Source organism: Anguilla rostrata, chromosome 11 (genome assembly GCF_018555375.3).
Source record: "Anguilla rostrata isolate EN2019 chromosome 11, ASM1855537v3, whole genome shotgun sequence".
Lineage (NCBI taxonomy): Eukaryota > Metazoa > Chordata > Actinopteri > Anguilliformes > Anguillidae > Anguilla > Anguilla rostrata.
Genome location: NC_057943.1, coordinates 22,797,144 through 22,824,748, shown reverse-complemented (window position 1 = coordinate 22,824,748; position 27,605 = coordinate 22,797,144). Strand labels below are relative to the sequence as shown.

The 27,605-nt window shown below is 53.0% G+C and overlaps 1 protein-coding gene across 2 annotated transcripts in view; it reads right to left on the bottom strand.

The window, feature by feature from the left end:
* Nucleotides 1-27,605, bottom strand: part of magi3a (membrane associated guanylate kinase, WW and PDZ domain containing 3a) — a 121,807-nt gene that overhangs the window by 74,024 nt on the left and 20,178 nt on the right. The window contains exon 1 of one of the 2 annotated variants that reach the window (XM_064298816.1): nt 5,046-5,223. The exons of the other annotated variant lie outside the window; for it this stretch is intronic. Coding sequence (XP_064154886.1) covers nt 5,046-5,160 — 115 coding nt within the window. The 5' untranslated portion in view covers nt 5,161-5,223. Of the gene's footprint in view, nt 1-5,045; nt 5,224-27,605 lie in introns of those variants that run through there. 2 annotated transcript variants of the gene reach the window in all.

Below are 27,605 nucleotides of genomic sequence, written 5' to 3'. Positions count from 1 at the left end.
ACTTCCCGGCATAACGGGGCCAGACGTGGCCTCCGGTGTGCCGGGGATTTCAGGAAGCGGGGGGAGGCCGCTGCAGCCTCCCCGTCCCGGCTGCTTCCCACCGCCCGAGGCGCTGCCCTTCTTCTCGGTTGCATCCCTGCACAGGAGACCTGGGACCGACAGGCTCGCTCCATCCCTCTGTGTCCCCCTCTGTCCCCCCGTCAGCCTGGGCTCTCCCGAGACATCGCTTTGATTGGCACCCTGTGCCGAATCTGGTACTTAGGCTGGGCCACGCTACTTTCGCGCTTCAATATCGGAAAGTTGCCCGCCGCATGGTATTAAGGCAAGGATGGATGGATGAAAAAGATGGCGTGTTCATGTGTGTGCTTGACCTCCAAAGTTGACCGATGGGCATGACAGATGTTGTGTATGGTGTTGGTGCTGCGCCGCTCCAGTCACACACTGAGAGAAACACAGAGTGCGTTCTACACGCGGTCAGCGCTGAAGTTTTGCGCGGTCAGGGAGTTTTGGTTCAGGAGAGGGTTAACGGAGCACATTGTCTTTGGGCCTGAGCAGTGCATTCCAAAGAGGTGATTCATCAGCGCTAAGGGCATGAGGCAGTTTTCACAGATCGCAAAGCAGCCTGACTCTCCTGCTCAAGGTCTCCTTTTTATTGCTTATCTCACCGACGACTCCTATGAGAATTATTAAAAACCGCCCTGGATGCGCCCGTCCCCTCCACTACCGTCACTCAACTGACGTCTGCGCTGCTTCACAGCCAGAGGGCCTCAAAGCTAACCAAAGCGCTATTCTGAACCCCATTTCCAAGACAATCGCCTGAACAACTGGAATTTTGAACCTCATTTCCAGGACACTCTGCTGAACAGCCAATGCTCCCACCATCCCCTCGACCCCCACCCCGCACACTACTCTGGTGCTATAAAACTGCAGCACCAGGGTCCCTTTCCTGACGGACCGCGCTCAGACCATGAGGAACGCGCCTAGCAGAACCCCTTCCTACAGCTGCTTCCATGAATTCCAAGCCTTTGTTTCTGGGATTTTTTTCCCCGGGGTTGTCCATAACTAATCCGCACCATCTGGAAGGATTTAAGAAATTTTGCTTTGGGGTGGGAAGGGTAGTACACTGTAGAGGGAGGTCATGCATCCTAGCTATTGGCCCAAAAAGAAGCTGATCTGAACAAACACACAAGAGCCTTCCCCCCCTTCAGTCACTTTTCAAAGAACACTCAAACTAATACTAAACGTTCCCTATATAAATCAGAGGGGAGCGGCTGAAAAGCTTGGTGTACAGAGGCTAGGGGCCTAAGAGTTATCCCCCAGTGTAAACAGCTTTCAGCCACTCAGAGTTAAAGCCCACTGCAAGGCTGTCACCCTAAGCCAGAGCCAGATTTAGGGGCTCAATGTGAGATTCCGGGGCAATAAAAGAATGAGAGCGGGCGCAAGCCTGGTGCAAACTGTGATACACACCTGGGCTGACAAGTGTGACAAGTAAGACCAGACAGAGGGGAAGAGATGGTGGAGAAGAAGGGGGGGGGGACTTCAGATGCTGACTTAAAATAGGGGTGTCAAACGCCAGTCCCGGGGAGCCAAAGTGTCCATGGTGTTCAGCGTGTTTTAGCACAAGTGACCAAATTCATTGGCTAAAAAGTCCACACACCTTATCCTCAAGGCCTTAATTGGCTGCTGATTGCAAGGAAACCACAAATACCTGCAGGCACTCTCCATGAAATTGGTCCAAGCTCCAGGGAGACACACCGATGTCACTCACTTAACCAAGCTCACGGAGTACATCAAAGTTCATTTTACACCTTAATTCTCAAAGTGCAGTAGATGCAGATGCATCTGTTATCTCCCAAAGACTTCTGGGAAGCTTCAAAGTTTGTTTGGTTCATCACACATTTCCCAGAAATAAAACTGGAGGCACAGTCTGTGCTGGCTTCCATGGTTACACAAAGACAGATCTCAGAAACAGGTATGGCATGATTTTTCACAGTTTAAGGAGGCACTCCAAACCCTAGGGAACTGATGGTTTTTAATATGGCCCCAGGAAGAGGAGCTGAACTCCGAGCAAGAACCGAGTGCCTTTTGAAATGCTGATGAGAACTCTGATGAATTCTGTGTTGCGAAGCACAGACACTAAAATTTGTCAGGAAATAAATCTCATTAGTGTCGTGATCAAAGGCACAGATGCAGCACTGTTCAATCCACTAATTCATAGAAATGCTAACGGTACTCCAGCCTTGATATTAAGAACAAAAACTTCTACACGGTAATTGAAAGTTAGTACTGAAACACAGAAAAAAATGACCCTCAAGTGGGGGGGCAACTTCAGAGAATTATGGGTACGTGAAGTTTCTCCGAAACCTTTCGGGCTGAGGAAGACCCACTCAAACAGCAGGGAAAGTGAAATGTCTCATTTGCACATTCATACCTGCCAGCTCACAGAGCTATTCACCACAGGCTTCACCAAACGGCTGTTAGCGCTTACGTCATCACCACCGCTCTGAAGCTTTCCTTGAGGCTGAGGACGATGCTTTTGCTTCCACTTCCTGTCTCAGGTAATTCTGCAGCTTGTTGGCTAGCGATGACCTCACTCTCACTCCACCCTTTCCTGGGCTAACTGGATCATGATGAATAGCGCCAAATAAAGGCACATTGCCAACCCCACCCATGGGGGTTGACCCAGGACAGATACTCCACCCAGGTGCAAGTTTAGTTAGAGCAGCTAGATGCAAGGTGACACAGTTAGAAAATATGTAGTCTAAACATATCTGAGCTTTATGCTGCAGTAGCTGGTGGCAAAGGATTCCTGCCCTGCAAGGTCCTGTTCCTGTTCCGCAGGCATAAATAGGTTAGTAAATCTTTCCAGAGGAGCGGCTCAGTTTTTGGATCCTTAAGGGTTTCAGTCAGAAGGCTTTCCGCCGACTCCTTGCAGATGAGCAACTCCTCTATTCGTTCAGGCACTCGTCAATCTGCCTGCATCACACCTGTGCGAGAGCTAAGTCTTCCAGAACAATGGCTGTGTGACCCAGCTGCCCTGCTGCATAGAGAATCAAGCAGTGCGGAATAATCCATGTTCTTCAGTGGGTGGAATTGAAGGTGGATATCAAAGTGATGGGACAGGCTTGAAGCAGAATTACAGTTGACTGTCGGGGCAATAGCAAAAAGTTGGGCACAGATTAAGTTCAGAGGTGGAATGAGAATAACTAATCTGGGACCTTGGAAAAGGGAGGGATTTTCCTGGCCATAGTAAAACGACGCTCATGCTGTGATGTTCGTTCGGTTCAGCACAGTCGAGCATGTGCTCTCGCTCCAGGATATGTGATGCCGTGCCCACTTCTGCTCACACAGCTGGCTGAAACCCTCCCTCCCCGGGGAGACGACAGCGCCAACAACGCGTGGTCCTGCAGGGCACGCCGGTCACGGTCAGCAGGGGCACGGTCCAGACGCAGGAGCAGGCTCCAGCACCCATGCGCGCGCGGGAACGCCACCGCAGCAGAACTCCTTCAGTGTGTTAAGTGTGGGCTCCCCTCCCGTGCGGGCGCAGAGAGGGGTCCCCACTTAAACGCAGGCGTAATTTGCTCTGACAATTACGAGCAGGAGGCACCTGCTGTTCCGTTCCGATCGAGCGGCCGCACGAGAACGGGGGGAGTGCAGCACATCGGGATGTTAGCCGAAACCGTATGATTATTTAAAAAGGGGGATAGAAGAATGTTGAACTTTCTCAGAGAAAACAGTAGAACACTTCCCTGTAAGGACTAATCGATGTGCTGCATTGCCCTGAACCTTGGCGGGCAGGGCTGTAATCAGTATGCAGCTGCTAACAGTCCCACTGACCTCCCGTTCTTAGTTCATTCTGAATGGAGACGAGAGCCAGGAAACGCAGTGCATCAGTGTGTGTCCATTCATGTATCCGTATTCATTATGTCAGAGGGTAAACATACAAGTGGATGATTGAGTTACAGACCCATGTCCCCCCAGCTCCCCTCCACACCCAAACATGGTACATCCGAGGTCATTCCACCCCACTGTGACTAGCAGACCAGCAGGGAGGCAAACAAACTAACATCACCCAAATATGGAGAGACTTCAGTCAGCAGCCAGGTGATCAGGTGATCCCAGTCTGCCTGCTAAGCCCCACATGGAGAGTCTCCCTCCAACTTGCATGACTGCCAAATATAGTGTGCTAGGAAGAGTTCAGGCTTGAAATAGATGGCAGAGGTTGCATCAATGAGCGCTGATATACATATACATGACTGGGCAATTCAAACGGAGGATAAAGTAAAGTGAGGGAGACCTCGGCACTGTGAGTGAGCCCCAGAACTGTGAGTGAGCCTCAGCACTGTGAGTGAGCCTCAGCACTGTGAGTGAGCCTCAGCACTGTGAGTGAGCCCCAGCACCGTGAGTGAACCTCAGCACCGTGAGTGAGCCTCAGCACTGAGTGAGCCTCAGCACTGTGAGTGAACCTCAGCACTATGAGTAAGCCTCAGCACTATGAGTGAGCCTCAGCACTGTGAGTGAGCCTCAGCACTGTGAGTGAACCTCAGCACTATGAGTGAGCCTCAGCACTGTGAGTGAGCCTCAGCACTGTGAGTGAGCCCCAGCACTGTGAGTGAACCTCAGCACTGTGCGTGAGCCTCAGCACTGTGAGTGAGCCTCAGCACTGTGAGTGAACCTCAGCACCGTGAGTGAGCCTCAGCACTGTGAGTGAGCCTCAGCACTGTGAGTGAGCCCCAGCACTGTGAGTGAACCTCAGCACTGTGCGTGAGCTCCTGGGTGCCTGCAGATAGCTCATCCCAACTGCCACTGAAACCTGGGCCGCCCCACGCACAGCCTGCTCGGTGAAAACTGGCCCGGTTAACAACCGCACCGCAGGAAGGTTGTGCGGGGGTAGGGCGAGGCACAGGCACTCGTTATTTATTAATCCATTTCGCTAATTAAATAGGAGACATTCCAGGGATTTGGGGCAGCTGCATTATCAACAGCGAAGGACTAATTAGTGTCAAGATGCTATTTAATTACAGAAGTGCTGAAATTACACACACCATTACACTGTTTTTCTCTGTCAGTCTGGGCCCTGGCTTTCCCGTTCCCCCCGCTGCAGGAAGGAGGGAAGATGTGGAAGGTGGGCTCCGGAAGCGGCAGATTCTGGTCTTTCATGGAGGTCTCCAAGGCACTGCGATTCGGCCGTGCGCGAGCGGGTGACGGATGGGGTGAGGGCGGGGGAGGCCGAGCTCGATCCCCGGGCCCCCCGGTCCCATCCATTCAGCCGATTCAAAGGCATTTCATTACGGGCCGACGGCCGCCCTTCCTGTCTGCGACGCGGCGGCGCATTAATATCCTGCCTCAGCGCAGGCAGTCGCCATTACGCGGGGGGGGGGGGCGCCTTCAGAGTCAAACGCGGGCGTGCCAGCGCTGCTATCTGATCCGCTATCGCTTATCCAGGGACTGCTCTCCTCAGCAGCTCTGCCGCATTCTGGCACCGGCCTGCGCTGCTCGCTCTCTGGCTCTCTCTCTCTCTCTCTCTCTCTCTTTCCCTCTCGCTCCCCCCTCTCTCTGGCTCTCTCTCTCTTTCCCTCTCTCTCCCCCCTCTCTCTGGCTCTCTCTCTCTCTCTCTTTCCCTCTCTCTCCCCCCTCTCTCTGGCTCTCTCTCTCTCTCTCTTTCCCTCTCTCTCCCCCCTCTCTCTCTGGCTCTCTCTCTTTCGCTCGCTCTCTCTCTCTCCCCCTCTCTCTGGCTCTCCCCCTTTTCTCTCTCTCTCCCCGCACCGCTGCGTCTCTCCCCGCTCATTGGCCCGCACAGATATCCGCCCTTCCCTCCGAATGGAAGGCAGGCCGAGGAGATCGTTACCCAAGCTTCGGATGAGCTGCAACAGGGGTGTCCCGGGCCAACCGGTCATCAATCAGGCACCCCCGTTCCAACAAACAAAAAAAACAAAAAAAACAAAACAAAAACACAAAACAAAGAGAAGCACAATTGCTATATTTTACTGCTCGCGAGCCTGGAGAAAAAACAATGCGAGGAAAGCAACAAAGCCTCACAGAACGGCAATTATCCACCTCTCCCGCCTCCCCGGATGAATCTCATTCAGCGCGCGGGATGGCGGGGGAGAAGGCCATCAAAAGCCAGAGGCTGGGAAATGGAAGTACCACAGCGGTAAAAACTTTTGAGGGTTTTTCCCCAAGTTAAAAATGAAAGCAGGTTACCCTGGAGAGGCCGGAGTAAAACTGTACGAGAAGCATCCCTTACACGGAGCCGGGCAGATGGAGAGAAATGGGCCCGTAAAAAAAAAATTCTGGGGAGGCTGAGAAAAACTGAAAAGTTGCGCAGAGCGATAACTTGGCTCGGCACAATGGCCAGGAACTGTAAGAGAACGGCATCTGGAGTCGTTCTGACTGCTGCCATTAGCGGTAATGACCGGCTCTGTCGATACACTCTCCTATCCTGCACTCCGCACTCTGAAACACGAAATAAAACAGTCCGTCTCTGGAGCCAAAGGAAGAACCAAACACCACAAAGCAGAAAAAAAACGCCCTCCAGCCTCCAAAGCACTCTTGTTAGGGTAGCGGGTAATGCATTCTGGGATGCCTCTGATGTTTTCGCCCTCCGAGGCTGAGGGACAGAGTCCTTGGGAAAGTCACGTGTCAGTGGGTCTGCTGGGAACGGTCCTGTGTCTCACTGTGACCTCCCAGGAGGTTCAGTAACGAAGCGGTGGGTGGCACAGACAGAGATTGGATGTAAGTACAGTTTACATGTTGGCCTGTCCTCTTAAATCCTGTGGCAGCAGATACTGTAGCTCATCCCACTGCGGTAGGCCATCAAGCTAAATATTTAAGAAAAATAATATCCTCATCCCTCTTGGCCTATTTCTCAGAAAAATGTGCTTATTCAGAAGTAATACCATGGTGTACCTTGGAAGGAATTTAAGATTGTCGAGGCACGGTGTCACGGAAACCCCGTTTTATTCCTTCCATATAATCTGCCTGAGGCTCTGTAGAAAAGCTTCACCACAATGATTTACAGGAACATCAAACCCCACCCCCCCATCCCCAAAACCCCCACAACCTTCACACCCCCTTTCCCCGAGTACATTCCTACAAACTTCATACGTTTTTCCTTTAGAACACAGCCTTCTTACCGCCACTGAGCCTATCGGAACATCGAAGTCTGTGGCACTCCAGCCCCGCTGTCCTTCCCAGAAAACTGAATGTGCCCCAGCCCCAGCCCCTTATGACACCGCATTCATTACGCGCAGAGCCCTTAGTGAATAATCACATCCCGGCTGCGGCGCATTCCTCGGGCTTGAGGTAGTGCCTGGGGGGAAGTGGGGGGCGGGGTTGAGGAGGAGGGGACCGATGTGATTTGCTTGTTTCTCCTGCCAAGCCCAGATAACACTTGGGTTTGTGGACAAGCGGACCCGCTGTTCGCAGACAATGCGGGTCGTGGTGGCCTTTGTTCCGGAGCCGTGTGGGGCGACGGCGATGCAGGCGGCCACTTTGTGCCAAGTCACAAATCTTGTGCGAGAGGCTCTTACACCACGCCTGCATCAGAAGCGTGCTTGATAAGCAGGGAGGGCCGGACTGAGGCGCCGCACTAGAGGACAGAGGGTAATTGGTTTAAATCCTGACCTGAGTGCCACAGCTGTGTCCTCGAACGGCGGAACCGAACCCGCATCCCACTAGAAGAAAAAAAATCCGCAATTAATGAAACGCCGGCGCTTCCGAAAGAGCTAATTAAGGCTTAACTTTTAATCCCTAACCAAACAACATTTTGGCAATCGCAATTTTAAACGTATAACCGCTGAGAGTGAAATATTCAGTAATGCATTGCCAACGTGTCTGTCTCGTATAGCCATTTAAACAAGTGCGTTCCAACACCAAACATATCAGGGAAGAAATGAGGGGGTTTTTCTGAACGCAAATAGCTGACTCAGACGTGCGCTCAGCTTCATCCGCTTGTGAGTCGCTCGCCCGTAAAGCCTCCAGATACCAAATGAGAAACAGATCGACCTTGAGACTGCGCACACATCAGCAGACGAGGGGGAGAACCTCCGGACCCCGGGGTCTGGGAAGGGAGCGCTTCGCTCGACTGCTGAGTTCAGCAGGCACACCGGGCCTGAGGAAACTGCTATCTTTCCCGCCGAAATGCCAGGACAACAGCGCAAAATGGAGGCCTGGCAGCGCGTGACCGGAGGCCTGGAGCTTCGCTCGAGATGCGCAGCGCGTGCGCTCCTCGCGGGCGATTTCGCTGCCGACCTCGCAGGTTAATTAACCTTCTGAAGCTAACCCCCAGCGGAGGGCGCGCGCAGGCGGGATGGGGGGGGATTAATGCCTGCGCGAGGTCACCGGAGCGAGAGTGCGATGACGCCACGGCCGACGGCACACACGCGTCCCCCCCGCTCCCTTTGCTTTGCCCACTGCGATAAACGTGTCATTTCCTGTAATGACACGGCTTGCCGTTTGCACTCAGGAGGCAGTCCGCCTGACAGGATCTCCGATGTTCTGCTCAGTAATTTCCATCACTCAAACACTGCTCGGTGGAAAAGCCCTTTCTGATGAGATTGCACGTTGGCTTTTTAATGCTAATACTGAGTGGCTCATGTTACTATTGCCACTACTAGCACTGCTGCCAGCTACTGCAACTGCTGCTACTAATACTACTGTAAAGACTGCTTCTGGAAGCATTTCTGCAACGGCAACTAAGGCATAACAAATGCTTATTCTACACAAAAGACATTCAGATGTTTGTGCCCACTTCATTTGAGCCTTTAAGTTAATACTTCAGTGAGAAAAATGGATTTAGAACAAGGGCGCTGTGTTTTGCTTGGCCATGCCGCCGCTCTCCGCGATGTTAATTGCGGCTGTGTTGATACTCCAGGAGATGAGGAAAGTGCAGGTTATGGTAGCTGCCGGAGCGCACGCCGCCCCCGGCTGCCCTGCGAGGCTCATTATTCGGTGCCGGCGGTGTGTTTATTTTGCCGCAAAGGCCTGCTCGCAGACTTGAATCCCGCTCCAGATGGTCGCCGCTCAAATAAAAGCAGCGACGAGACTAATAAAGCGGCCTCGGACCCGATCCCTCGGGCGCTGGGCACGCGGCGGGGGGGGGGGAGGTCCGTCCCGTTCCGGTCGCAGACGCTGCGTTTTGTTAGCCGCCAGCCGTTAGCGCCGGTTCATTCGGCGCGCTGAATATTTATGAAGGCTGTTCAGCGACATTCCATTACAGGTGAGATTGCCTCGCACCTCTCGCTGGCCGCACACCCCCGTGCTGATTACCGCTCCAAACCCTTTCATCAACCCAGAAGATTGTGTTTGAGAATCAACCAACAAGTGTCCCGATTGCCATGTGAGAACAAAAATGAGATCAGGGACACGGAGGGCAGAAAATTAAAAGAACAATAAAAAAAGAGAAGAGACGAAAGCTACCGAAGCAGGCAGAAAATGGCCGAAGGAGCAGAGCGATTTGCTCAAGGTCAGAGGGTCTGGCGAGCGGCAGAAACTCCTCCTGCTCCCTGCGCGTGGCATAACTGCTGCTCGCTCAAGTGAGAGGGAGCTCGGGGAAGACCAGGAGGGGAGCTGGGATGAGACCGCTTATCTCTGGAGCCCTGGCCTACACACACAGACGCACACACACACACACTCACTCACACACACACACACACACACACACACACACTCACACACACACACACACACACTCGCACACGCACACGCTCACGCTCACGCTCACACTCACACTCACACTCACACGCTCATGCTCACGCGCATGTGCACGCTCACGCACACGCACCCGCACACGCACTCACACACATACACACGCTTCCTCACACACACACGCACACACACACATTCACACACACACATACACACACGCACACACACTCACACACACACTCATATACACACACATAAACACACACACACACACACTCGCACACTCACACGCACGCACACACACACTCACACACACATGCACACACACATACGCACACGCACACTCACACACACACACGCACAGGCACACACACACACACACGCACGCACACGCACACTTGCTCGCACACACGCACACACACACACACACACACAGCACACTCACACACACGCACACGCACACTTGCTCACACACACGCACACACACACACACACACGCACACGCACACGCACACATTCACAGACACACATACACACACACACGCACACACACACATTCACAGACACACACACACGCACACACACACACATTCACACACACACACATTCACAGACACACATACACACACACATGCACACACACACACGCACACAAACGTGTGCGCAGATCGTGGTCTCTCTCTTTCTGCCCTAGCTGAAAGAGTGAGGAACCATACACCACTGCTACCAGTCGCTGGGGGCTTCAAAAGCGCTGGGCGAACAAAGAGAAGTCATGGAGCCCTTTCACTGCACAGTGGTTTCGTTGTTTCTCTCCAAATTGCGAAATTCAGGGATTTTAGTCATGGAAGCCATTAGTGTCGGTGATGCACTAGGTACACAAACACTGACTGGGAGGAGAACAGAGAGCCCTAAAACTGCCAGAGGGATAGAGAGACAGGGAGTCAGAGAAAGACACCTGTTCACAGGCTAAACTGGGATTTTAGAATAGACTAAAATTGTTTTTTGTTTTTTTAAACAAATTACATAGCAAAGATAAAGGGTAAAATCATCACAAGCGTTTTCCATGAGAGAATCCCACCCTCAGAGCTGACTGAGAGGATTTGGCTGCGGGAATTCTCCAGGAAAATCCTTCCCGTCCCTTTCTACGGGCTTTGAGGCTCTGCCAGGCATTGTGGGAAAAATCAGCTTGTAGAATGAGCTCGCTGGTATTGAAATCCAATTAAAGTGAGGAACAAAGCAGTCTGCATCTCTCGTCAGAAAGAAGGCAGCATTTATAGTCAAAATGCCAGCAGCCAAATGTCACCCACGCCGCATGCTAAATACCCATTTTAAGGGAAAAGTTATGCAAGGTCGTGGGCTTCCAACAAGTAGTGGGACACTTGTCTTTTTGTTGTCACAATTTACCGATGCTGCAGGAGTCTGGCTGCACAGTGGCATCCCAAGGCTTTCAACATGCATCATGTTAAGAAGCCGTACCCCAGGCAACGCTAACGGATTAGCATTATCCCACAAGTCGCTAATAGCGGGAGGGAAAGTCATGTGACAGAGACACTGTCATAACTGAAGGGAAATTAAAGGGAATTTAAGTTTTGGTCAGTTGTTGCAGTTTAGCCCCGTCTTATACTGTTACAGGCATGTTCATATTCATCAACTCCCTGACCACACCAAGGGAGAGAGACACTTGCCCTCACTGAATCCAGAGAAGGAGGGAGCACTATTCTCAGTGATGTCAGCAGAATCAACACAGCAGGGTGCGACCCCCACAGGTACGGAGACACATTCAGTAAACAAATTCAGCGCCTCCTATACAGTCAACAGAGAAACCAGTTTTAGACCACCAGTGTGAAGTGGAGGTCATGATTTCAGAATGGGTGAAGAAAAGGCCAGCTGCTCAGAACTCTTGGTGGGCACCTTTTGTTCCCAAAGAGACAGACTGCTGGAACCTGCCAACATCCGTCCTTATGGAAGGTGAACATTTTAAAAGTGAACCACATGAGTCAGCTGAGATAAGGGCACCTGGCCAAGCTGACAATTATGCGCAATAAAAGTTTTCAAAAAGGCAGTCCAGTTCCTTGCCCCACCTCGTCACATTCAATCAGCTTTATCTGTTTACCTAGTAAACTCCCATCACATTCTATTCACCTCTAGCTACCAACCAAACAGTGGTACGGAATCCTCGTTAACATTCCGCACCTGAATTACTGAACTGCCACTCTGGAACCTTTTCAAGATTTCTGCAGCACCTGCAGTGTCGAGCCCAGGAGCTAAAGATGCATTACTTACAACTGCATTTATTAAAAAATAAGGCTGATTTGCATGTTGTCTCCTGTGATAGCGCTCAGTGTTAAAAATAATAAATGAGGGTTTGCGCCATAAAAAATGGGCCTCTAGGCACATATGGAATGACAAATCACAAACACTGAATTTCTGCCGAGGATGGATGAAGGTATTATGGATAAAGGAGGGTATCCTGAGATTCCGGCACTTTCCATTTCATGGTTTCTGCTTTGCTGTATTTTGCTTTACCCTTACCATTCTTCTCTCTCTCACGTCAAGGCCTCAGCAACCGCCCCCCCCCCCCCCACCTCCGCTGCTTAACCAATCACATGCAAAGTAGGCGAGGAACATTCTAGAGCCCAGATACCTGGTCTGTTCTGACGAGCACTGTCTAACGGATCCGGGCTGCGCCTCGTTTCCGGGCCGACGCAGGAGTCTAATCCCGCCCCCGGCCGGCGCTGTCCATCACCGCGACGGCGCGCTCTGAAGAACCGGCGCTCAGAATGTGAGACTTCTTCTCAGCCCCCGGCTGCTCTAATCAGACGTGTTTCTGCAGGCGACACCTCCTCCTGAGGCGCGCTTCCCAAAGGCCCGCGTAAATGACAGAACCTCTCGCTTTTCGTACGCGCCCGCGTCCCGTAACAATGGCTCCGCCGGCAGCAGGAGAGGCGCTAATCGCTTTGCGGAGCCTCCGAATGAGTCCCAGACCTACTGAGAAACCAGACAGTCCCGCGCAAAGCCTTTCAGACATAATGGCCATCTCCAAGGGTAAAGAACAGCACAATGGAAGCACACTCTGCATCGCTGTTTGGGATTAAGGACTATTACATTTAGGCTACTCATTGGCCTGGAGTAACTGGGGCAAGATGACCTTCATCCAGCTTTGGGTGGACTGGACATAATGGGGGGGGGGGGACTCCTCCTGGAAAAACCCCCAATTTGTTCTAGAGCCAGCAGAGAAGTGACCATGTCTCACACACACACACACACACACACACAACAACCAAACTGGAGGAATCCTGCAGCCATGAAATGAGTAACAATAATCACTCACTGGATGCTAATTTGCTCATTTGAGAAGTCGGAGGACCCGGCAGGAACGGGAGGGGAATAAAATGCAGAACGTATTGGAAGGAAGGGAATTTCGAAAGGCTGAATTTTAATGGGAGGCATAATGTTAATGTCCTCATTGAATTAATGCAGCAGGAATGGCGGGGGGGGGGGGAGTATTGAGGTCATTTCCCAGAAGCATGTGCACATGGTGAGAGGCAGATGAGATGAGGACCCAGGAAGGGGCTGACTTTGACACCAATCGTCACGGTTACGACAGCTCAGTGCAAAACGGTCTGGCTGCAGGAAAATGAAACACGATCGCTAGCATCTGCTAGTATGCTCAATACATTTGGATGTTGTGCAACAGGAAGCTGAGCTCAGGAATGTTAAGGCTAACAAAAATCTGTTAAACGTGTAGCTGACACTACTTCTATGGTTCATTTTTTCAATAATTAAAGTTTTTCATCTTGGAAGTAGCATGTAGCCTAATATATTTAAAGAGATTAAACCCCAGCCCAATTTGTAAAGAAAAGATATGCAATGCTGTACTTGCGATGAGGACGATGCAAATGCTACTGCAAAACTTGTGGAACAACAGCACGGAACACTTAATCTCCAAGGATACACTCGGGTGGGGTAACACAATCTTTGTAGAACCTGCTTTCTTCTTATCATTGTTTCTCCTGTAGCAAATCATCCACCTCCGAGCCAGGCATGCTGAAATTCAACCCATGTCGAAGGAATCCAAACGTGCACGTTTTTTTCGCCCGCAAAAGAGCTGCAATTTCCGTCTCCAACTCCAAAGCGCTAAAAGATCATCTACAGTCGTTAAAGCCTGTAAACAGCGTCAGGGAATGTTTTTGTCGGAGGGGTCTGTGGTATGCGAGCTCGCTCTTGGGGTCGAACGTTGTGAAATGCGAGCGGAGCACAGGCCTGGCACAGAGACTGACCCCTGGCTGCCCTCACCTGAGCACGGGGGCCGGAGCAGACACCGGGAGCGCTACGCTCCAGCCCACTGAGAGACCCCGCCTCACAGGGCGTAACATACGGCAGAGTAAAGCGCTACCGCCGCGCAGTACCTTTCATTTATTACACAGTAATGCCTTTGCTTCATCTCCACAGGCTTCCCTTGATATGACTCACCGTTTTATGCCGTGTAGAGAAACACAGTTTCCACGTACAGACTCATGCCAGCTCTCCTAAATACACCACCAGAGACCCATGAAAACACAAGTTTAAGACCTGAAGACCAGTCTCCCGGTTTGCTGGTCTCAGGCGAGAGACACTGTTAGAACGACTGTGACAAAATTACACTCCGCTCCCAGCAACTCTGCTTTGAAGAGCAGAGACCAATTTGTAGTTTGGACTAGGAGACACCTTCGCTGTGTACAAACAAGCCTTAAGTGCTTACCTGAGAGTTAGACTACAGGCTGATAAAGTCTGCCCCCATTCATACCAAGTGGCCATGATGTGCTTATCCCATACAAGGCTGGAGCAAAATCTGCCCACCCCACAGGGGTGGTGCTCTCAGGAATTACTTCAGGAATTAATGCTTCAAAAGCAGATCCCATAAAATTAGCCAGGTATGGGCCAAACAGATGGGCAGATATCTAGAATCGCCTGTCCCCTGACACACACACACTCACACTCACACTCACACTCACACTCACACTCACACTCACACTCACACTCACACTCACACTCACATAAAAAACAATGACATTGAGTAGTAGACACTCTCCTCAGAGTCGGGATCAACGCCAGCAAGCTTAGAGACCATCAGAACTGCGCCGGTCCCCAACAAACTCCGCCCATCCCCCACCCCCCGTGACTGAAAACTCTGCCCCCCCTCCACGCACCGCAGCGCGTGTCAGAGCCATCCATCAGCAGGGGCCTGGCACAGGCGGCGAGCATCAATCCTCCGCCACGTCCGTCCCTCGCCGCCGCCATGGAGCACCAGGGACAGGGAGGCGTGCTGAGCGCTAATTAGCTTATCTTAGCTCCTTCCCACCATCAGTCTTCCAGGGTCAAACTTTTTTTTTTTTTTACGAGAGTAAGGCTCCATCCTGTGATTGGAAAAGTTTTACTGCCTCCGCATTAACTAAATGCGCCATTTGGCATTGGCTGAGAGGAGGACCTTCCACGGAGCTGGAGTTTTTTTCCCCATCGTCCATCTCCTCCCCTCTTTCACGCAAAGAGGCTGCTTAAAGTTCCCCAGGCTGCTCAGCGATGTCAGTGTTACTGATTGAAGCCAAATCAGCCAACAGAAGGCATGTGGTCTGTGCTGGAGAATCACGCCCCTGTGGGTAGGGATTCGGGTGGAAGGAAAGCTGCTTCCTTGGGGGGCGAGGGTGGATTAGGGGAGGGGGGGTGTTAGACTCCCGCCCGGCTTACTCGCACCTATATGACACCTGGTGGACCTGACCACCATTGGCATCACAAAAAATCATGAGAGGTGTAGGGAAATGGTATCAGAAATTAGTCTATTAACTCCTTTCATGGCATATCCGTCTTCTGGAACTCGAATAACAAAAATGTCAAGGGGGGGGGGGGGAATGACTGCTCACTCCTCCACCTTGAACGGGAGCGCGGGAGGGAGGAGGCGAGCTCTCCGAATGGGTAAACAAAGTAATTCTGTGAAATGTCAGGCGTCACATCTTAATGACGAGGCGAGCGAAAGGTTGGCGATGGGGGGGGGGTGGCGGAAGCGCGGGCTGGCCGCGTGACTGGCGCGCGTTTACCCCCCCCCCAGACTGACAGATGAGCTGGCAGCGGAGTTCTGACCCATTCCTGACCCCGGGCACATTGCCACGGCGATATCGCCACAGCCTCCCGCACGGGCACAGGTCAGAGGTCGCAGAAATAACAATACAGAGGGCAGGCCTACAGAGGGACCAATCACAGGAGCCTGCATAGTGTCCTCACCGCAAGACCGTTAACATAATCCACCTTCTCAGAGCGAGGTGCCGAGGGGCCTGTGATGACTATTTGAATGGATGTCGATCTGAATCTGGGAATATGCAAGCACTCCAGTTATATTAATTCCCACCAAACCCCCCCCCCCCCACACACACACACACACTGATAACTCCTTTCTGAGTGTAAGAGGCGCTTAAATGCATAAATGCAAAGCTTTTCAAATTTACTTCAACATGGCTTAATGCGAGTCTTAGTCAAGGTCAGAAGCAGGGGAGGGAGGAATACGAAAATAAAGATTATCCCCTTATTCAATCAAAAGCTTTTAGCAAATAAAAGGCCATGTGCAATTCAATCAGACAGATTTGTTTCATGCTCAATCAAACAAACCGTAAAGCTCTTTAAGCGTTCATTGCGACTTCTCACATACCTTTTAGTGACTCATAATAATAAACATTTTCTTCCCACCTAATACAAGTGTCTTGCCTCATTTCGATACAGAGTTAAACCAAAGGGAGCAATAAGTCAATTACCCTGGGTCGCAATTACCAGAATGTTAATGTAGAACTTACGTCAGTTTCTACATCATACTGCAACATTGGGACCCCCTCAGCATGCAGTTTCTTTCTGCCAAGTTAACTGGTATGAACAAAACAGAAAACTAAGCAGGTAGAGATTAATCTGCTGAAATAATAAAATCAAGTTAAAAAACAATAGGAATAGGAAAAAAAATTCATCTAGGCCTATACAGTGTTTTGGCATTTTTCTTACCTGAATAATATTGTGCATTTCAAGATCAACAGCTGCACTTGCACATTCAGGCCTGTCATTAAGAAACAGCGTGGAATGAAACCTTGGTAGCCTAAGCCGTGGTAAAATGATAATTAATAAAGCTAAAATATTCGTCCGTATGTGTAATTCACACAGTCTATTTTCCCACTTTTTGATATTTTCCTGTGCTATGAAGAACACTTCACTTAATTTAGCACGCTTGAAATTTAATCTTGCAAATGTGCGACCCAAACAGAGCTTTTAGGATAAAAAGGCAGGCATTTTAAAATTAATTGGACGCACGAGCCTCATCATTCCAGCAGAATTAATTTTCACCGGTTTGAAACTTTCACTTACAGCCGCAGTATTGAGATGCAGGGAAAGGAACCCTTATGGAGATAATGCCCCAGATTCATCTGGAGAGTTTCACTGAATTTCATTTACAGTTACACAGCCCAAGTATGCTTGCCTGAATCTGGGCCTGTATTTTATAAGCACACTTGTCTTTATCATTATTTTAACAGTGGCAGTTCAGGGGGGCGGAGTCAGTGCTAGCAGGGGGAACGTATATGGGCACTGGGTGGGAGGTCCACTGAGTGGGGCTAGCAGCTCTCTGAAACCCTTTTAATAACCAGGCTGAGGCGGCTCCCGAGGTCTGCTGGGAATTTATGCGGCGTATCGATCGGACCAGGCGTTTGGAACGGAGCGAGAGCTCGCTCGCTCATTCGCTCGCTCGCTCAACCTAATCCGCGGAAACAGACTGAGGGCGGGCGGGCGGCCAAGCGGGCCTACGGTCGAGCAGCCGGAGCCCGGCGATGGCACGCCACCCTCCCAAACACGCTGCGCTCCTGGGTGCGCACATCAGAGAGGTCCCGGCACTCCTTCCGCAACATCCACCCGCCAATCATCCCTGGCCATAATGCAGGAGTGCTGGCTGTTATCACGCACCAAAATGGCTTCCCTCTTCTCCCCGTGAAAGATACGCACACACTTGTATGTATAAGGCAGAACGCCACTGGAAAAGACTGTAGCATGCTAATGAAAGTGTCTCTTCATATAAAGAGACAGGAGTGAATAAATGCCGATAGCCAGCTAAAAAGCACAGGAAGCTGAAGAGGAAGACTCCCGATACACAACTAATCCTACACCAAACCACAGGACATTTTTCTGAGGGGATAATCTGCTGTAACTCAATGGAAGCTACTAGTTGTGACATATGGGATTTTTTTTATGGACTTCGCCACCAAAAATAGTGTTTTGTACAGGACAAAACAGAAATATTTTTGCCAGTGCTTTCAAATGAGCATGGCAACAGAGCTAATGGCAACAGTGTGCTACACTATGCTTCTGTGTAATCACCGAAAGGGGGGTGGGGCATGGAGGTCATATACCCCTGAGCCAATTACATAACGAGTTTAAAGCGGCGGAAGTATCTCGGACCGCAGATAACTGGCAGCCGGCGAGGGGTGCGCTGGACCCAGGACTGGAGCCCAGGTGGACCTGCGGCAGATCGGAGGGGGCGGCCCCAACGCGGCGGGACACCGCTGGGACCCGCGGGCGGAACGAGGAGCACAGGCTGCCGTGATCCGCCGCGGGTCCACCTGGGCTCCAGTCCTGGGTCCGGCGCACCCCTCGCCGGCTGCCCTCTCTCTCCGGGTAGAGACAGCGCCGAAAACGCGTTACGCACACGGATCCAGGGCACGTGACCCGGGCCTCCACGCATCACTTCCCCTCCTCAGTCACAGCAGCACAAGCTGCGGAAGAGAGAGAGAGAGAGACGTGGGAGGGGCGGGGGCGGGAGGGAGCGAACGAGAGCTCCGATTCGGCTACGCTGGGACCTGGGAGCCCAATGAGACGCCAAACCCCATTTGTCACCGTGGCGACGTGCCGAGCCTACCTACTCCAGCTGAAAGCCGCCGTCTCCCGCTGACCTCCATCTCTTATTTGTTCCCCATTAGATTATTTTAGGCTGCTGGCATTTTCACTCACTGATAGCCTGCACTGAAGCAACCACAATTAAGAAAAGGCCAAAATGGGCCTTCAGATTCAGCAGAGAAAGGGAAAAAAGAGAGATGACATGACAAAATGCGGTAGCATCCCTTTAATCATCTCTTATTTTCAACTTGGGGAAGAGATGGGGTGAAGCAGGCCTGAGACGTGACCTAAACAACTGAGACAGAGAGAGAGAGAGAGAGAGAGCGATGAGAGAGAGCGTGCGTGTGTGTGAGAGAGAGAGAGAGAGAGGGAGAGAGGGAGAGAGAGAGCATGCGAGAGGGAGAGAGGAAGAGGGAGAGAGAGAAAGAGAGCACGAGAAAGAGAGAGAGGGAGAGAGAGAGAGAGAGAGGGAGAGAGGTCTGCTGTATATCTGTGCCTGACATTCCAATCAGAAATCAATATATCCAATAATAGAAATGCTGTGCTGCTTGGCAGAAGCGATCTACAATCTACAACAGCCAGTGGGCATTAGAGGCCCTGCTGTCAGGCTGTCAGTAGTAAAAGGCGCACAGTCGATCTGTTCCTCGCTGTGCACTCAGCCTCAGCAGGAGTAGATGGATGGGCCGTCCTTAACTAAGTGGGACGAAGAACCATCTGCGGCACTCCGTCTCACAGCTACCCAGAGGAGCAAAGACCATAGCTGTGCCTCCATTTTGGCTCAGCCTCGCGAGTTTGTTTCTGAAAGATAGCTGGAGTGGGATTGCATGCAAAGCGTGTGAAACGGCTGGGTGGGGAAAAGGCCTGAAAAGTGTTAGAGACGCCAAACCATAACGAAATGGAGGATTGTCATGGATGACCCCTGACCCTTGAGGAGAGAAACGGCGATGGGCCCCGGGGAGATGGCAGGAAGTGGCTGTACCCTCTACCGGACCACCGGCACGGAATGACCACCAAATACGGCATTATTACCATTATTAGCATTAGCACACGGCTCCACTTCTGCAGACTCAAACACGAGGCGCTAGCAGGAGAAAGGGCCCAGCGAGATCGCTGCCATGGCAATAGTGCACCTGCCGAGCTAAGTCCTGAGGCTGGCTCCACCCAACAACTGTCACAGAGCCCCACGATTGGGCAAGGACTAGCGAATAAGAGGCCCCCCTCCGATTCCTTTCCCTTCCCTGCCTGAAAAGGAACTCCCGGCAGCGTGCTGGCTTGCAGACGTCTCTCACCAGGGCAGTTTTCTCTGCGATAGCTCTGCACGTGCCCAGTTTATCTCCCCGCTCCGGCGCTGGCTCTCCAGACGGGAGAGGGGCTCGAGGAGACGGATAAGACCGCGCCGGCTTTGCCCCGGAGAGAGAGAGACGGAGGCGCTGGTCTTATCAGCACCTCCACAAAGCGGGCCACCCCGGCCTCCCGCCACCACGTCGCCCCCCCACACCCCCAGCTGGCCACCTTTATCTGGAGAGCGAGCCGTGGCGGTAATGACGGCCGCTCTGAAGGAAAATTGCCGTACGGTGAGAGCCGGGGCGGCGGTCGGCGGGGAGATGGGAGCGCGACCTCCAGGTGTGATTACAGAGCGGGAGGCAGAGGTGCGCCGCGAAAGGAAGATGGCGGCTCGGACGGTCACGGCTCAGGGAGCGGGTTATTCCTCAGCCGCCAGCCGGGCCGACGGCTCTGCAGGCTGCGGGCATAGTTGGCAGGGGGTGCGGGGGGAGGGGGGTCGCAGGAGGGGAGGGGAGGGGAGGGGTAGGGGTGTTGTTTGTGAGATTAAATCTATGCCGAAGTGTCTGACTGGTGTCGGATGCCTTATTAACGATCCGCCTCTCCCGCTGGAGCACCCAGCCCCAGACTCACGTCTCAGAGCCACGGCTGTTCGGGCCCCAGTCTCAGGTGCACCATGGCTTTAAAAAGTCAGGGTTCCCACACTACTCAATTTTCTCTTTTTTACAGTTCTGCTGATGGTAGAAATGTTTTTCTTTTTTAATTAAACTGGCGACTGGCATAGTCACACTAATTACACATAAAATTCTAAAAGCGGCTCGTACACACAGTTCTTTATACTGGAACAGGGGAACAGTACATAATTAGAAATTAATCATTTGCTCCATAGAAATAATAATAGATGCATTTGGTTCAATGGCATTTAAACTTTTTATTTAGATTTTACAATACGAGGTTTTAGGAGAGAGCATTACAGTGCTGTTTTTGGTGAAGGTTATCATACCATCGAAATCTCACGCTGGCCCAAGCTTAGTCCAGACTGGTCTGCAATTTCCGTCACATTTCCACAGCTGCATCAGTTTTCTACAGCCCTCACAACCTACCCCCTCCTTGCCCCCCCCCACATCACCACGGCACCTCCAGCACTCCATCGATTGGCCGAGGGAATCGCAGCCACAGGAAGAGGGAACACACAAACACACACACCCACACGCAGAATCTCTCTGACACATTGTATAGAACTGTCATGCAAATATTTACACAATAACAGTAATTGAGGGGGCGGAGGGAATTTAGGAATTAACACATTTAAACGGTATCAACCTCACACTGGTTCTTGGCAGCGTTTTTTCCCCGCTGAAAGAGTTAATACGATTTGTTCGTTATTGCGCTGAATTGATTGGCAGAGCCGCTCGCGGTGCGCGAACCCCACTGGGAGCTCTAAGAGCAGGCGTCGCACGACGCTGGATGCAATTCAGACCGCAAGCAAATCAATGGCGCTTGATGGGCTGAATGATCCGCGCTCATTATCCCCGTTTCTAGCGCTGCCGAGTGGAATTTGTTTTAATCGTTTGTTTGTACCGCGGGATGAACGTCTGAGACAGGATGTTGACTCACGCAGGCGAAGGCGCTGCGCGGGAGCCCCGACGACTGGCCGCGGAGCCCGTCGGAACGCGCGGCTCCGTGCGTCATGTGACCCCCGACGGCGACCGGCCCGCTTCTGACGCGGCCTCTCCCTTAAATTCCAGCCGCGGGCTGGCGGAACCGCGTGGACGGGACAGCGGCAGCGAGCAGTTCCTCTCAGCCGGCCCACAAGAGCACGCGAACATCACCCCCCCCCCCCCACGCCCCCCCGCCCCGACCTCGTCGTCCACTTCCCTCGCTAATTGCCCCCACCTTTGGCTCCGAGGCCCTCATTTTCCTGTGTGCTAACGAGCTTCCGCTACAACGAGCGAGAGCCGGGCTGGTCTTTTACGCACAAAGCCGCCATTGTTCGAAAGCCGGAATTTTCAAGGTGACCTTCACCAAGGTGAGGGTGCCCCACCCTCTCCTCCTTTCAGTCCGGGGTCGGCGACAGGCCGCGGCAGCGGGATTATCTCCGACGCGCATAAGCCGCGCGTTCAGGACCGCTGCCTGAGAACGGAGAGTCCACAGAGAGGGGTGAATAATGGCCGCCGGAGCTCCCAGACCCTCTGAAGACCAATAAACACATCGGAGCGTGAGTGATGCGCCAGACAGGAGGGAGCGGGGGAGCGGGGGAGACGGCTCTGCGCAGGCTTGGTCCGAGAACCATTTTTCCGCAGCGCTTTGGCACAGGGATGAATCTTGTTGAGAGGGAACAAAGGCAAATCTCCAGACCGTTAGTTTCCAGGCGGCCGGGGTGGGGGAGGGGGGAGGGGGTGGTGTGAGCGCGCTGTGCGCGACCAGGAGGAACCTTGGCTTCCAAGCGTCTCTGCAAATTACTGAGCTGACAGCCCGCAATTAGCATCCCGGTCTGTCCTTCTGCCGATCTGCATCGCCAGGGACTCTGCACAACAAAACTTTAATGCGGTATCGATGGGGGGGGGGGGGGGGGGAGCGCTGCTCTCAGGGTCAATGCTAAAGCAGAGATGGAGCCAGGGATCGATATGGCTGAAGAATGGGCTGAAGGGAGCCAAGGGGGGGCGGGGTCACAACAACAACACCCCCTTCTCACCGTTGTCCTGGATCAACCTTCAACTGCAGGGCCCAGAAGTTTCCGAGCCTCGGGAATCTCAGGGGATCCACGCATCCATCTGGAGAAGCTCTAGCAGCTCCGCTAGTCCAAAAGTGCTCAAATGTCTCGTTTTTCAGAGCGAAATGGGCTCTAGGGTGATTTAACACCGACCACTTTACCGTGCAGTTATACAGAGCTCTCCACACTGTCCCAGTGGCCTTCACTCCGTCCCCCAGCTGCGCCTCAGAGTCCCCCTTCCCAAACCCGCGCGGGTGCCAGATTAGCAGAGAGGCGTTCAGCGTGGGCTAGCAATGGGGCCTCGCATGAGAGAACGCCCCGGCTCGCCATTGGGGGGGTTCGGGCGGGCTCCAGAAAACGCTGCGGAAATGCCTGCTTCTGGGAAACATCTGCCAAGAACCGCCGACAACCCCTCCCCCCACCATCACCCCCCCTCCGCTCCTCCCTCCACCTGCTGCTGTCACGCCGTGGGGGGAGGGGATTTTGGGCGGGGCGTTCGCCATCTTCAGCCCCTGACCTGCCGATCGTGCTCTGACGGGTCCGTCCCACGGGCTGAAGGTCACATGGGAGGCCGCAGAGCGCCAGACTCCAGCAGACTGCGAGAGACACGCCGCCACGCGTCGAGCGAGTGAGTCTCACATGCGCGTACGCTCCTGCCCCTGCGCAGAACTCTGATGTTCCTCGCTGCAGATGTACGGAGACACACAAACCAGATGCACACAGTTCAGCGTGTTCCCTGCTTCTTCAGCCTTCGCACACACACACACACACACGCACACACACACAGCCTTTAACACGCAGAGGAACTGCGCCGCGCCAAGTCATTGTTAACTAATGGATGAAGAGTAAGGGGCGGGCTCATTAAGAACAGGCACAGCTGGACTCCAGCGTCGAGCAGCAACTGCTGAGTCCTGTTGTTCTTCCTGTGTTCAAGCTGGGCTAACCCTCGGCACGCACGCAGACTACAAAACACCCCCCGCCCGCCCCCCTTCCTAAACATGCACTGCACACACATACACACACAAGCACACACGGACATTCACACATACACACACACACCGCCTGCAAAACCCCCTCTGCCCTCCCCCTTCTCAAACACACACGTGCACAAGCGCGTGCACACACACACACACACACACAAACACGCTTCGCCTCCCACCATTTCCCTTCCATTGAGCTGGACCGGGACGGGGAGAGAGAGAACAATGGCCTGGTTTAACCCCGTCCTGCCCAAAGCTCTGCAAGACAAGGAAACGGGTGTGAGGGAGGGTGTGAGAGTGAGAGCTGGGCGCCAAAAAACAAAAACAAGAAGAAAAAAAACACCTCACACACATTCACACGCACAAACACACACCCACAAGTAATACGTGCACACACATACATAAACACACACACATGCACACACACAGGTGAATGACCTTCTTGGGTCATGGCCCGGTTTCCTGGATCGAGCCCCCACAGCGCAGGAAACGGTTAAAGACGTGACCGTGCGGTCGGCTCTTCCCTCCACCGGTCCCCTTCAGAACGATGAAGCGCTTGATTACTGGAGCGTGCCGAGATGTATGGAGCCAGAGCAAAAACTGTCCGTAATCGCTCTGCACTTCTGTTGGCCTGATGCTTCCCAGGGAACACGGGCAGACAAGAACTCAGGAACGTTACAAAAGGCCGCGCTCCACCAAAGAGGCCATCTCACCCCTCAGAACAAGCAGCCGAGCCCCGCTCCACCAAAGAGGCCATCTCGCCCCTCAGAACAAGCAGCCGAGCCCCGCTCCAGCAAAGAGGCCATCTCGCCCCTCAGAACAAGCAGCCGAGCCCCGCTCCACCAAAGAGGCCATCTCGCCCCTCAGAACACACAGCCGAGCCCCGCTCCACCAAAGAGGCCATCTCGCTCCTCAGAACAAGCAGCCGAGCCCCGCTCCACCAAAGAGGCCATCTCGCCCTCAGAACAAGCAGCCGAGCCCCGCTCCACCAAAGAGGCCATCTCGCCCTCAGAACAACAGCCGAGCCCCGCTCCAGCAAAGAGGCCATCTCGCCCCTCAGAACACACAGCCGAGCCCCGCTCCAGCAAAGAGGCCATCTCGCCCCTCAGAACACACAGCCGAGCCCCGCTCCAGCAAAGAGGCCATCTCGCCCCTCAGAACACACAGCCGAGCCCCGCTCCAGCAAAGAGGCCATCTCGCCCCTCAGAACACACAGCCGAGCTCTCGCCTCGCGAAAACAAACAGCAGGAGAGCAAAACTCAAACCGCTCTCTGACAGGAACCGAGTCGGATCGGTCCGGCTTTGGTAACACGCAATCCGAGTGGCGTCGCGTCAAATCGAACAGAACTACAAATCGCACCGCGGCCCACGGACAGCGCGCGTTCATCGCGGGGAGGGAGGGCTCGGTTATTTATCCGCCGTTTAGGACCGCCTTAACGGGAAGCGCTCCGCGCGATTTATAAAAGCGTGTCGACGAAGCCCGGCCCGTATCAGATGCACCCGGCTACAAGGAAGAACACGTAGCGAAGCACGCGCTCCCATTATTCACACTGCCCATTAAGGAAGAAACTCATTACTCTCCCATCCGCGCTCCTCGGTGGAGCCAATGCCTACAGCCCGAGGCCAAAGCCAGCAGGGTGCGCTGGCTCGGTTAATAGAGGAAGCCCCTCCATTTAACCAGCTGCCGATACTCAACCGGCGCGGCAGACGGACGGGGAGTCGATGGCGGCGCCGGGGAAGCGTACGCGGAGGCTGCCCGGGTGCTCGCAGGCGAGAGAAAAAGGGGGGGGCAACGAGGAGGCAGACGCCATAACGCAACGCCCAACAGGAGCCCGCCGCGCTTCAATCAGAACGTCCGGGGGCTGAGGCTGACGGCTCCGGTCACGAGCGGGCACCGGCAGATCGCGCCGCCTCAGCAGAACTCCCAGCGGCCGCACTAATTAGTTCTCAGCGCTAGAGAAGTAGAGAAGAGGAATAAAAGGGGGGGGCTGCGCTCGCCACCCCCAGCTCCTTCAGCCGAGCGGCCGCAGATGTCCCTGACAGCAGCCAAGTTTGAGAAGACTGCCGGCCTGTGCGAGGGTCGCCCGGCTTTGAGTCCCCCGATGGGGAAGGGCTTTGAGAGCCCCCGCCAGCCGGAACGCTCCCATAAGCCTGTTCACCCGGCAGGAGCAGGAAGTCACCGTCTTTGCCCCGGCCGGCCTGCCCTTCCCCGCCCCGCGCCCCCCCTCCCAGGCGATGGGCTGATTATGCACTCTGGGCGAACACTCCGTCCAGAGTTTTAGCCCTTCCTCATTAATATTAATGAGGGAGAAGCCTATAAACCCTGCATAGCAATAACAGAATATTCACAGATATTGTTTTCCCCTGTCTGGAAGTGAGTGACTGCAGATCTCTGGTGAATCCAGAGTCATTATTTATACAGGACAGACACTTAATACAGTTCTTTCATGGGGAAAGCAGAGTTTAGATTACGTTAGATAAGTGAGATTTTGATTATTTGACTATTCAATTGTGACAGATATATTAAAGTACCCTATTAAGTGAAATGCACATTGTGCCATGCCTACTTCTTCTTAAGCGCACTCACTGCATCTCTCCAAGCATCATCTGTTGCTGAGGAAGCACATAAAATGCAACCGAGGTGCTTCCGCTAAGTACAACGTGAATGAAGCCACAGCAGCAGTTTACCAGCCCCTTCAGTTAGCAGCACCATCAGTCTCTGAACACTGTAGCCTAATCTGAGGGCAAAGCCATCTTTTCAACACCAGCTCGTTTGGTGCCGTTTGATCCCAGAGCTATCCTGAGGTCCGTTTCTGTTCTCGCACCTTTAAGGAACTGACTGTAAATGACATGTAGAAACGGCCGAGGCTAAGCTAACCTGCCCCGTCACCCTTTAAAAGGCTGATCTATTCCCATCTATATCTCTAACATTTGGAGGACCATTTTTCGCAAGTTGAGCTGAACACCTTTAAAGGGGACGGGGAATGGCTGCAAATCTTTCTTATTCCCTCTGGGGAACGGCCAAGGCGAAATGCTGCGAGACAGCTTGTAAATGGCGTATGGAATTTGACTGACGGGTGGCATAAATGAAGACCCAGCAGACGTGAGCCACGGGGTGCCGGGCTTCTCTTGCCGTGTTCACGTCTGCGGCTCTCACACGGCACGACCAGGACTCTCTGCTTTCCACAGCGCGTTTGTGGATCTGCAGCTCCAGAGGATGTTTGAAAAAAGGCAGCGGCATCATAAACAATAAATAAATAAAGAAAACGCAGCCGTCTAAACAAGATGAGAAGCTTCACTGTGTCCCGTGTGAAAAGGAGCCGTGTAAAATCGAGCCCGTCCCGTTCGGCGGCGGAGGGTAACGAGCGCTCTGCGGGCCGGGCGGGTCCAATCCGGCCCGTTTCATCCGTACCGAAGCTAACAAATCAGCCCGCTGCCACTGAGCTAGTTTGGGGAGCGGGGCTTTCTGCTGACTGCGGAGTATCCGCTCTGTTTTCCTCTGGAAGCGAAACAGAACGGGGAGAGAACAGCGGCAAACACGCAGTCCGCCCTGCTCCCCCCTGACCGGAGAGCCACAGGAACGCAAGCAGAAACAAAAAGCCAAAGACCCCCCACGGTCAGGCATGGAAACCACAAAGGCCTGGCACACGCATAGCCCAGCAATGCAACAGTCACGGCTCAGCTGCTTGGAGCTGAACTCGGGAACACGGCTAAACACTGAAAAGGGGGTCGATGTGGGGGGGGGGGGGGGAGCAGATGCTTTCGTCTCCAAACTGAAATTCAAACCCTTTTACAGCTGAAGTTCAAAGAGTAGGAATTTTCTGTGAGGTGAACTCCGCTGGAAACGACATCACAGCAGCCCCAAAAAAACCCAGATAGTGTTTTCTGATGCGTATCATTTAGAATGATTGTCCCATCTGATTAAAGCCATCCTAACTACAATGGCGACAGCAGGAAGGCAGAAAACATTACCTTTCCTCATCTTCAAAGCATCAGCCATTTTGCAGAGCATGTTGTATTTTGTTCTATTTCGGTGGAAATTACTTTTTTTCAGCTGGGAACTCGGGCTTATCTTGCAAATAAAGCAGCAC